Source organism: Belonocnema kinseyi, chromosome 3, assembly GCF_010883055.1.
Source record: "Belonocnema kinseyi isolate 2016_QV_RU_SX_M_011 chromosome 3, B_treatae_v1, whole genome shotgun sequence".
Taxonomy (NCBI): domain Eukaryota; kingdom Metazoa; phylum Arthropoda; class Insecta; order Hymenoptera; family Cynipidae; genus Belonocnema; species Belonocnema kinseyi.
Genome location: NC_046659.1, coordinates 154052825 through 154065627, shown reverse-complemented (window position 1 = coordinate 154065627; position 12803 = coordinate 154052825). Strand labels below are relative to the sequence as shown.

At 28.7% G+C, this 12803-nt stretch overlaps 1 protein-coding gene across 1 annotated transcript in view; it reads left to right on the top strand.

The window, feature by feature from the left end:
* LOC117170075 (eukaryotic translation initiation factor 4 gamma 1-like) overlaps positions 1 to 6776 on the top strand; it is a 129614-nt gene extending 122838 nt beyond the window's left edge. Inside the window, exons 19-24 of the mRNA XM_033356597.1 lie at positions 539 to 618; positions 832 to 1058; positions 1307 to 1441; positions 1551 to 1626; positions 3992 to 4141; positions 4241 to 6776. Coding sequence (XP_033212488.1) covers positions 539 to 618; positions 832 to 1058; positions 1307 to 1441; positions 1551 to 1626; positions 3992 to 4141; positions 4241 to 4461 — 889 coding nt within the window. The 3' untranslated portion in view covers positions 4462 to 6776. The remainder of the gene's footprint in view (positions 1 to 538; positions 619 to 831; positions 1059 to 1306; positions 1442 to 1550; positions 1627 to 3991; positions 4142 to 4240) is intronic.
* The last annotated feature ends 6027 nt before the right edge of the window (positions 6777 to 12803 follow it).

The window sequence follows — 12803 nt, the reverse complement described above, 5'->3', positions numbered from 1 at the left end:
CTGGTGACCGTAAATTTGACCTTGAACTTCATTTTCTATGTTTTTTGACGGTCAAACCCATTTTTTTAATGGAAATAATTTTTTTAAATGGGTCATAAAAAATTTTTCAAAATACATTTTCGGACGTAAAATTTTCCGCTTTTTCCAAATCCGTTGTCAAAAATATGGGTTTCCATTTAAAAAAACGGATTTGACCGTCAAAAAACATAGAAAATAAAGTTCAAGGTCAAATTTACGGTCACCAGTATTTGACCCCCTTCATCCTGAACAACTTTTGTCTGAACAATTTTTTTGTACAATATCACCATTCTGAGATTTTTTGGTAAATAGATTAAAATGGCCCACCCTGTATATATAAATTCTATACGTTTTTGTAAAAAACGGGTTATATAATGATGAGAACTTTGCTGATAAGAAAGGTATAAGATATACCCAACGTGCGTTCTAGCCAAAAGGATACTGATTTAGGATAATAATTTACAAAATCATTACTTTCATATTTTTCAAGGATATTGCTAAAATGTAAGTTTTTTTTCAGATTTGGCGAAATACTCGAAATTATTGATGACCTAGTGATCGATATTCCTAAGATTTGGACTTACCTCGCCGATATTATGAGTAAGTATTGTAATTGTTTTTTTTTTTGTTTTTTTTTTTTTTATTATTATTAAGTATTACTTTTTTTAACTGATCATGATGACAAAAACTTGACCATAAAAATTATCCCATGCTGGTTTCAAAGCTCAACAGGCCTGATGATTCTTAAACATACAAAATTGATGCAAAACATTCTAAATTTGACTCTAAACGAGAACGTTTGTAATTTTTCAGTGTACCTAGTAATTGATGGAACTCACCCGGTTTCGGAATTAAAGACTACTGTAGCAACTTTAAGGAGTAAAGGACTGTCCGGAAAGTTAATTGGGGAATTATTCTCCAATATGTCTCGAATTAGTGGACAGAAGTCTGTTGCCGAAAAGTGGAGTCAAAGTGGACTGCAGTTTAGCGATATTATTAATACGGAAAGAGAAAACGTTGATGAAATCATCAAGAAATATGTAAGTTTACTGCTATTTCATGACAATTTTATTCAATGACTACACTTTCGACTGTTTAAATAAGAAGATTTGATGATAATAATAATTGAATGATGATAACTTTTGCTAATAAGTAGGGTATTTGATACCTATATGTGCATTTCTAGTCAAAAGGATACTGATTGCGGACATAAATCCGATAGTTATTATAATTGTACGCTTTTGTTAATTGGGCATACTTTGTTTCAATGGGTATTTTTCGATTTCAGGAATTACAGTTCCTGTTGAGTGATTGCAAGGACTTGGAGAACAAAGCTGTACTTAACCTCGACCAAATTCACACTCATCTGAAGAAGATGATGAAGGACAATAGCAGCTTTGACGACATTTGCAATTGGATAACGGTACGATTTTGACTTTTTCATTTTATTGTGTATTCGAATTAAGTTTTATTTATTGTGGGACAAGTATCTAATTCTATTTTTATTTATTTTTGTTATTTTTGCTTTGCAGAGTAACGTTGGGGACAAAAGCAGTGACCCACAATTCATCAGAGTTCTTGTAACTGCCATTCTAGAATCATCTACTGGTTAGTATGATTTTATTAATGAGCCTTAGACGACGAAAGTCTTGTATTTTTGTATTGGTTTTAGAAACTTGAAAAGTAAAGTATATCTTTCAGACAATCTTTCCCCTTTTTTAAAGAATGCCTACTGTTTCCGTGTTTAAAAAATATATATATATATACTCCTGCCTTTCCTAGGGTTATTCTTTGAAGTGTAAACGGAATTATTATAATTCAATCAGAAACCTTGACTGTTTTTAGTTAACTTTATTGTGAAAAAGTAATCGGTTTTATTGAATTGTTTTCTGAACAAATTGTCTGGATTAAATATTCAACTATCTTGATCAAAATAAAACTATTTTAAGTTTCATGGTTTATATATATATATTTTTTTGTTGTTGTGAAAATTCGACCATTTGGTTGAAAATTCACTTTTGTCCTGTTTTATTAAACATTCGTCTTTTTGTATTACTTTTTTTTTAGAAAAGCCATCTTTTATCATTAAATATAAACTTTTTTGTAAATAATTCCACTTTTTGGCTTAAAAGTTCGGCCTTTCGTTACAACTCTTTGTTTTTGTTTTTAACACATTGTCTGGATTAAATATTTAACTATAATCGATCAAAATGTCATTATTTCAAATTTTAAGATTTATATATTTTGGTCGAAATTTCGACCATTTGATCGAAAATTCAACTCTTGTTAAACTTTCGTCTTTTTGTATTACTATTTTTTATGGAAAAGTCATGTTTTATCGTTAAACAAAAACTTTTTTTTGTAGAAAATTCCACTTTTTGGGATAAAGTTCAATAGTCTTTTACAAAGTTGGGGTTTTCGTTACAACTCTTTTTGGTTAAGGTTTAATCTTTTTTGTTTGAAAATTCAGCTATTTTGCTAAAAAAATTAATTATTTTCTTGTAAATTTATTTAATTTGTTTGTGTTCAATTTTATTTTTCTCCTTATAATTTTATTTTTTTGTTTAAAATGTCACTATTTTGTTAAAAAGTCCTCTTTTTTTGTCATAAATTCAACTTTTTTTTTATTGAAAATTCATCTCCTTTCCTAGAAGTTTAATCTTTTTTTTCTTGTCAAATTCGACTTTTCTGTTAAATAAGCAATGTGCTTCCACTTGAGATGTTAAGAATTTATAGTGTTTTCTAGATACGATATTTTGTTGAGAATTAAACTAGTTTGTTAAAAAGTCTTTTTTTTTTATCAAAAATTCAAATTTTTGAATAGAAAATTCATCTCTTTTCCTAGAAAATTAATAATTTTTTTTCTTTTTTTCAAATTCAACTTTTTTTAAAAAAATGCAATTTGTTTTCACTTGAGATGTTAGGGATTAAAAGCATCAATAATTCAATTGTTTTGTTGAAAATTCGCTCTTTTGATTTTAAAATGAATGTTTCCTTTAAAAATTGAACTGTTTTCTAAAGAAATTGTCTTTTTGGCTTAAAAACTCAACTATCTGGTATAAAATACAAATGTTTTTATTCAGATTTTTTTTACTTCTACCATTTGGTTGAAAATTCTTCTTTTTTGGTTAAAATATAAGCTATTTTTATGAATAATCTATTTTAGTTAAAATTCAACTGTGTTTTTTAAAAATTTGACTTCTTAGATTAAAAAATAATTTAATTTGTAGAAAAGTCTTCTTTCATTATTAAATATGGTGGAAAATTACACTAGTTATGTTAAAAATTCAACATTCTTCTAATAATTTCGATTTTTGCTACATCTGTTTTTGTTTCAAGTTTATTTGTAATTTTATTTGATTTTTTTGAAAATTCGATCATTTGGTTAAAAGTTCATTTTTGTGTTTTGAAAATTTCTCCTTTTTTGATTTAAAAATAATTTTTACTCGTTGAAAAATCATTTAACATGATTAAGCATGAACTTTTTGTGGGAAATTAAATTTTTTAGTTAAAAAAATTCAAAGATTTTCTAAAAACTTTGTCTTTTTATTTTAAAAAATTTTGGTTAAGGTTTATTCTTATTTTGTACAAAAATTCGATTATTTAATTGAAAATTCATCTATTTTATTTTAAAAAGTAATCTTTTTGGTTGGAAATTCAACTTTTTGGATGAAAGATACATTTTTTTCCTAGAAAATTAATCTGGTTTAGTTAAAAAATTTAACGATTTTGTTGAAAATGCATTGTATTTCCACTCGAACTGGTAGGAACTTAAAGTTTCATATTGAATGCGATGTTTATATCTACATTACTTTTATGCAAACAAATGTATTATTTTCATATTTTCGTGAAGAATCACTTTATTTCCCCCTGCTTTGAGAACTTTTTGGGCTGCGAATTATGAGTCTGATTTAAATACAAATTTATCTTAAACCATTCGGACTAACATGAAAATTTCCATTTCTTGTTACAGTGTTTAGCAATAATAGGCATGACTTCAAGGCAGACATTTTCCAAAGCCTACAGCGGCTGATCCAGAGGTTCGTTGATGCGAATGAGCAACTCGAGTTGCAGTGCCTATTCGCTGCTCAGGCATTCGCGAACAAGTTGGAATTTCCATCCGGTAAGTTTTTATAAGACGAGTTGATTCACTTGGTCTTTTCAACGTTTGATTGTGGAGGGGGGTGAAAAAAGTGTTGACTCTTCTGTTTTGTTGTTGCAGGACTACTTCTTAACATTTTTGATAAATTGTGCGAGGACAATATTATTTCCTTTGAGTCTTTCATTCAATGGGAGACGAACGACGACGCGGCTGAACGTGAGGGAAAGGCAGTGGCTTTAAAAGCTCTAACGTCCTTTTTCACATCCTTGAAAGAAGCGGAGGAGGTCTCTGAAGAAGAGAGCATGACGTCGGGCCAGAGCGCCAATGCCGTTAGAGCTTAAAGCTTCAAGCTGGCTAAGAAGAAATTCTAGCAATTCTGCGATATGTGGAGGAATTTCTTGACACGAATCCTGACAAGTGCAGCACATCGTTGTTTACGGACAGTGCGTTGACGCAACTATAAGTGCTAAAGACTAAAAAAATTTGTACCAAGACTCGTATATAGATATATAATAACATTTACTTGATCCTGAACTCTTTGAGAAGAAGTGTGGCCAAATTGCAGTTGATGTTTTTTTAAAAAACGGATTATCTTTAAAAAAAAAGACAGTGTGGAGAGAGGAGGAGGTTGATGATGATGAGGAGGAGGAGGAGGAGGAGTAGTGGTGGTCGTGCGGAGGTGTGTATTATAGCTTAGGACAAAAAGCCGACGAAGCACTCGTGGCTACACAAAAGCGGATACATTGGATTACCCGTTTTGCGATACGCTATACATAATGAAGTTAAACTATTAATTATGATACAAGAATAATAACTGCAAGATAATTATTATATATAATTGATTAAAAAGGTTTAAAGTTTAAATAAAGAATGAAAAAAATAAACAAACAACAACTTGAGAATAATGATATCGTCTTTTTATGATTAATATAAGAAATGCCTGCGCGGCTTTTTCCACCCGTTATCTCGAAATCCGCGTTTATTACAATCGAAAAATTTCAGAGCCGCGGACGCATTTCGGCTGTGGAGCGATATCATCATCAGCCACTACACACATCGACGACCGAAAGAGGTGTACGTACACTTGCTACTGAGAAAATAAATGGCGCAAGTGGTGCATCATCCACACACAGTAGTAGTTCTAGTAGTTGAGGCAAAACGAAAATTGCTATTAAAAAGAAAGGAACACGTTCTGTACACTGACGCTTGCGCGAAAATGAAGATAAATATTGATAACAAGTGTAACAGAATTAAAAAATATTTATAACAATGCGAAATATGGTCTTAAATAATATATTGTTAATCTAAGACAGCGCTCGTGATTTTTGCGGATAGAAAGATTAAAAAGTAAGGAGACATAGGGAGAATGAGAAAAACCGTAGCCACACCGCGTTATTTTTTAAAGAAAACGAGTTATTTATAATCGCTGAGAGAGAAAACAGTTGCATTGCGTGGATATATTGAATGTCTGCGTAAATATATATATATAGACATAATACGTGAGGGGATTTTTTTTTTTTTTCTTAAAGCGAGTTCACACGTATCTTTACTTTTTGCTAGAAGCTGATACCGTGTTCACATGTAAATAAGCTGCATCGCAGCGAAATCTTGAACTATACAAGTGCTCATTTATCACTGCAGTGCCGTACTGTTTAGAGATTGTTAAATAAAAGTAATATTTGTATTCTTTTCAGTACCGTTAATAATAATAAAAAAAATATGCCTTGTTTGGATGACGGGTATTTATAGTATGATTCGTGCAGAGAAAGAGATTTAGAAATACCCGAATCACAGGAATAATCGGCAGCTTATTTCCGTGTAAACTTGGTCCGAATTTGTACAAGAATCATAATCCCTCGAAGTGTGTTTCGAGACAGAAAATCTAGAGTCTAGAATATTTTTCAAAGAGTTTCCTTTCACGGAGTTTTAGTTACAGAATCGTTACGATGGTAATCGATAATATCTCCTGTATTTTAAAGTACATTATAAGGAGTTTATTAATTATTATTATTATTATCATTACTACTATTGCTATTATTATTACTATTGCTGATGCTGATTTTTTTTAATTTTTTTTTTTTTATGAGTAAATGTATCGCTGAAAGCAAGGACCTAGGAGAAACGATCTTGAATGATTTGTTTCCTTGAAATGTCGCATTCCGTGTGAATGAAGTACGAAATGCACTTTTCGACGAGACAAATTTGTGTCGTACTCTCGGAGATTGGTAGATAATTGAAAATACAATAATTTATGTGGGTAAAAATCTTGTTGATACATTGATTGTGGATGGGAGAGATAGTGAGTGAAGGAGGAAGACGGTTGTTGTTGTAAATACTGATTAAACAATGTAAGTGGCATGATAGATAACTGTTGGAAACCCTGTGATCGCTTTCACGGGTGAGCATATAAAAAGCGCGATTCTGTTGTCTCGCCTCTGCTGATCGCATGTGTATATGTATATATACATATACATTTATAACCGGATGTTTATATCTGTATATGTATATTGATAAAAAATATATATATATATATTATATATATATAAATAAAAAAAAACGCTAAGGATTCAGAAAAACGAAACAACACACACATACACACGCGTACACTTATATATAAATCATATCTATATAAAAAAAATAAAAAAAACGAACTCGATGACAGTCTTTTTTTTTTATCTATTCTTTTGAACCACTTTTCCTAAAAAAAAAAAATTAGACATTTAAGTTGCTCAGTTTATAAGAAACTTAAATTTATTTACATTATATACCAGGGTATTTGTATGTTCCTTGAAAATTCGAGGATTCATAGCCCTCAAAGCGTACACTGGTGCGAATGCGCACCCGAAGTTTTTTTTTTATTTTATTGGCATTTATACAACTACAGTTGCAGCAGATTATACCCACATATTAAATATATGTGTGATGCATGCTAGTTATTTATTATATGATCAATATATGTAATATTAACGTTGCAAACAACCCAATGCGCACCAGTGTACCGTTTGATGGTTAATTGAGTAAGAGCGTGCGTATATTTATTTATTTATTTTAATTTCAATATAAAAACGACTGTTTGTAAAAAGACATGACTGGCCCGGGAATTGACAGTGAATTTATTTTTTGACCGGAAATTTTACAAATTTTCAGGAAAAAAATTTTTTCCAACCTTGATTTCAATCGTATTTAAATAATTAAATTGCAATCATTTCAGTTATATCATTCAGTTGAGAATGCGTTAATTCGAAAATCTTTCAAAGATTAAAAAAAAAAATTTCAAAGACTTAAAGAATTAAAATTAGAAGCATTTAAAATCCAAGATTTTTTATTTAAAATTTGTTAAACTAATATAAAACCTTAACTGAAACTTTATAAACTATTCTCAATTTTGAAATAACTCTAAAATAATATATTTAATATTTATAACCGAAGGTTTTTATTTTTCAAATATTATTTTAGTCTAAAATATTCCATTCAATTTTTAAAAAAATCATTTCCGAAGACAATTACTTAATATTTAGAAATATCTGGCTGTTCATTTAAAATCAGTAATTATAACTTAATTATTCAAAACAAAAACTGAACTTGGCAATTTGAATTGTTCTATTAAAAAAAGAAAAAAAAACTTGTTTTCAAGACAAATTGTTGAATTTCGATATATAAATAACTATTGAACACCTGTTATTCTTAGGAAAAAGCAGAAATTTTTAGAATTTTTATACAAATTTAAAATTAATTAAAATTTTTTATTTACATATTTCAAATAATTTAAATGAAATGTCTAAGTGCACCGACAAGATATGGCTATTTGTACCAAAAGTTCGATGCAAATAGTGCAATGTCTGATTTATTATCAAATGTAGATTTCGAACAAAAAATTTCGAAGCTTTTTAAGAATTTTAAGGGAATTTTTTCAATTTCGGAGGATTAAAAAATGTGTAAGGAAAAATTTGAATAATTTTAAAAGATGGTTAGAAGTTCTGAAAACAATTTTTAAATAATTTAAAATTTACAAAAAGTTCAAACAATATTTCAAGAGTTTAAAATTTTGATACTTGTGTTCAGTTAAAAAAAATGTAATCGTTAAATTTTTAATGTTTCTAGCTTAAAATGATATAATTTTGAAAAGATTATAATTCATTGATTGAATCTTCAATTTAGAGCATTGAAAATGATAACTTGGATTTATATTTTTTTAACCGAATGCATTTAATTTTAAACTGTTCACTTGAAGTGTTGAAAAGCTTTCATTTAACACGTGTAAGTTATTAAGCATTTAAATAAATTTTTTACTCAAAAAAGTTTAATTTTAAAAGTGTAAAATTCAAGAGTTCCACTTTGAGTGCTTTAATTTGCAGCTCAGTTTTTATAACTTTAAATCGAACCAATTTTAGTATTAGAGTGTTACTTTTTTTAATTTCATTGACCGTGAAAAATATTCGTGAACCGGGAAATGACTAGAAATTTTGTTTTTTTATTATTAAAACGGCCACCATGAAAGAGGTTGATGTCATACTGTATTTAACTATTTTGTTGGAAATTCGTTCTCTTTTGCTTTGAACTTTTTTTTGGTAGTTAAAAGTTTAACTGTTTGATTGCAAATTCATTCTTTTTGGTAGAAAATTCAACAGTTTGCAATTTTGTCTTTCTCATGACATGACTGGAAAATCTTGTTTATCAATAAATTAAAAATGCAAGTCACTTCTTTTTCTTTAATTCGACTGTTTTTTTTTTTTTTATTAATAATAATTACCTTTTTTGGTTAGTTATTATAGTTAAACCCTTCTTAATTTTTTTTTATCTGGAACTACATTTTAATGAACAATCATTTCAGTTAAAAATTAATCTCTTTAAAGATTATTTTTTTAAACTGTTCAATGTTTGGTTGATAAATTTTAAGTTTAGTCTTAAATTCATCTTTGATTTAAAATTCAACCATTCCAATTGAAGATTTACCATTATTCTAGTAGAAAGTTCATCGTTTTGTTTAAAAATTTAGGTATTTGATTGAATTTTTTTTTTTAGTTTAAAATTTATCTATGCCAGTTAAAGATTTATTATTTTAGTTAATTTGCTGTTTTTGTTGTTGAAAGCGAATTTTTTAAACTAAATATTTAACTTCCATTTTTGTTTAAAAAAATGATCTTTCTAGTTTAAGATTGAACTTTTTGGTTAAACATTGAACTTTTTTTAGTTCAAAATTCCAACTACTTGTTTTAGAATTCATTTTTTAAACCGTATATATTTTATAGAAAATTATTTTACTAGTCTGAAAATTCATCTTTGTGCAAAATGTGTCTATAACAGTCGAAGATTTATTATTTTATTTGAAAATTCGATGTTTTTGTGTGGGAAATTAATTTCTTTAACGAAAAATTTAATTTACAATTTTGTTAAAAAATTAATGTTGTTTAGTTCAAAATTCAACTATTTGGTCAAAATTTATTTTTTTTTAAATTAGAAATTAAACTATTTGCTTGAGAATTCATGTATCGTATTTTTTGGTCAAAAATTATCTATCCTGTTGAAAATACATTTTTTACTTTAGAAATTACAAATTTTAAGCGGTTTGTATTAAATTTAATATAGTGCCCAGTTTAATTTTTCGTATAATTTAATCCCTAGAAACCGACAAAAAACATTATTTATGATAAAGTCGCAAACTGTTGGTTAGGCATTCTCTCCGGTCTTATGACTAATCAGCAATACTTTTTTTTGCTTCTAAACATTAAAAAAATATTAAAATTAATTCCAAAAAATTTTTTTTGAGTATTTACACTTTTTGAGCTCTTAATTTCAAAAGGGAACAAAACGTTTGAAAAATATATAACCACCCGATTTCAGGGGATTCAGAAGAATTAATTTAGTTTTTTCATTTTTAAATGTACCCAGAAAAAAAATATTTTTTAGAGAAATTTATAATTACGCCTTCTATAGAATTAAAAATGTAATGAAACACTTTTCTACCCGAAAATAAGAAAGAAAAATCCAGATCAGAAACGGTCTAAGCGTGCTCAATTAACCCATTATTATTATTTAAAATATTTTAGTTGAACTGTAAAAATGTTTCAGAAACGGGAAAGATTGACTGATTGATTGACTTTTCATGAGTGTATAATTTTCGGTACGACAATTTTAATGACAAAATATTGAATTATTTGACACTAGTTTGAATTTTCGTCAGCAGTTCAATTCGTGCGTTCCTTGATGCACCACTGAAAATCGGAACGGAAGTTTCCTTTATAGCCTTTGCAGTTTTACCCGCGAATATCTTATTGTGTACAATAACAAATATTATTAAAAAATATCCACAGAGTTAAAAGATGATATTCGATTAGTAGAATACTTGAAATTGTTTGGCAAATTTAATATCGCGAAATAACCGCCAAAAATCGTTTCTCCTAACCTGACTTAAAATTAATTCTGTGTTGTCAGAAAAAAGGTGGGAATTTTAAACCAAATTTTTGAATGTTCAATACAAAATAGGAATTTTCAAAAAAGATTGATTTTCTACCAACACACAACGAATTAAAAAAATATTTATTTAAACATTAAACAAACAAAAATACCCAAAATTCCAATACAGATTTTAAATTGTCACCATTTAATAAATGCGATAAATGGCATTTATCGCTGCAGCGTACTAGAATAATAATAAAGACTTTGATTAATAGTCTGAAATTAATCTTTCAATTAAAAAAAAAACCCTGTCATTTTTTACAAATCCCATGATTTTTCCAGTTTTTCCACAACTTTGATCAAAATCCCATGATTCTACCAAGTCTTCCAGGTTTTTTTATAAAACAAATAATAAATAACTCACGTAATGCCACATCTGTTTTCTAAATCAAACTTAATACCTTTCGTAACACAAAAGTTATAATCGGCCTTTTGACTGAACTGTACTTCAATACATTTTTCCAATTTCACTACACGAAAAAAAATATTTAAAACCCTACCGAAAAGAATCTGAGTATATACTAAAAATTCTTTAGGTCAAAGAATCTCAAAGAAATTCTCCGCAGGCACTCAGGTAGATATTTTTAAAGGTCCAGGAAGCTCGTTTAAATGGTCTGAAGGCTTTAAAATATCCTTTCCGAAATTGAAATAAGAATTCGATCATAAATAACAAGCAAAGGGGCTATATCAATAGAGTAGCCGACACGCAAGGGTCCTTTGTTAAGCTTTCGGATTAAAATTTAGAAGTAGATTTTTTTAAATTTCATAGTTAACAGCCTAAAAAATAATAATTCGGAATCTACGGGTTTTGATGACTTCAGATATCTGACTTTTTTTTAAGGGCATGTGACACAGCTAAATACCTATATTACCGATCTCACTTTTTCAGTTCACTGAATGTTTTTTTAAACCTAAGAACTTTTTTTATAAATAAAATATCGAGCTGAAACTTTGGAAAATGTATTAGAGTACAATAAAGTACGTTTAGGTACTGCATTTTGGTAGGAACTTCACTGAAAATTATTTCATCTTTTTTCTGAACCTCAAAATTTTTTGAACGTTCGAACTTTTTTTATACATAAAATGTCGGTCTCAAACTTTGACAAATGCAAGAATCGAAAGAAAACTACGTTAAAGTACAAAGTTAAATAATAAAAGATGTAAAAAAAATTTTCGACAATCAATTCCAACGGCATCAGGCGGTAACGTTGTTCACGAAATACGAACTCTCTAGAGCCTCGTCTAGTGGCCGCCAGGTTTCGTATTTTCGTGTACAACGTTACCGGCTGATGCCGTTGGAATTGATTGTTGAAATATTTTTTTTTACATCTTTTATTATTAAGCTTTGTACTTAAGGGCATGTGACACAGCTAAATACCTATATTACCGATCACAGTTTTTCAGTTCACTGAATGTTCTTTTGAACTTAAAAACTTTTTTTTTAAATAAAATATCGAGCTGAAACTTTGGGAAATGTATTAGAGTACAATAAAGTACGTTTAGGTACTGCATTTTGGTAGGAACTTCACTGAAAATTATTTCATCTTTTTTCTGAACCTCAAAATTTTTTGAACGTTCGAACTTTTTTTATACATAAAATATCGGTCTCAAACTTTGAGAAATGCAAGAACCGAAAGAAAACTACGTTAAAGTACAAAGTTTAATAATAAAAGATGTAAAAAAAATTTTCGACAATCAATTCCAAAGGCATCAGGCGGTAACGTTGTTCACGAAAATACGAACTCTCTAGAGCCTCGTCTAGTGGCCGCCAGGTTTCGTATTTTCGTGTACAACGTTACCGGCTGATGCCGTTGGAATTGATTGTTGAAATTTTTTTTTACATCTTTTATTATTAACCTTTGTACTTTAACGTAGTTTTCTTTCGGCTCTTGCATTTCTCAAAGTTTGAGACCGATATTTTATGTATAAAAAAATCTCGAACGTTCAAAAAATGTTGAGGTTCAGAAAAAAGATGAAATAATTTTCAGTGAAGTTCCTACCAAAATGCAGTACCTAAACGTACTTTATTGCAGTCTAATACATTTCCCAAAGTTTCAGCTCGATATTTTATTTACAAAAAAAGTTCTTAGGTTCAAAAAAACATTCAGTGAAGTGAAAAACTGTCGTCGGTAATATAGGTATTTAGCTGTGTCACATGCCCTTAAACGTAGTTTTCTTTCGGCTCTTGCATTTCTCAAAGTTTGAGACCGATATTTTATGTATAAAA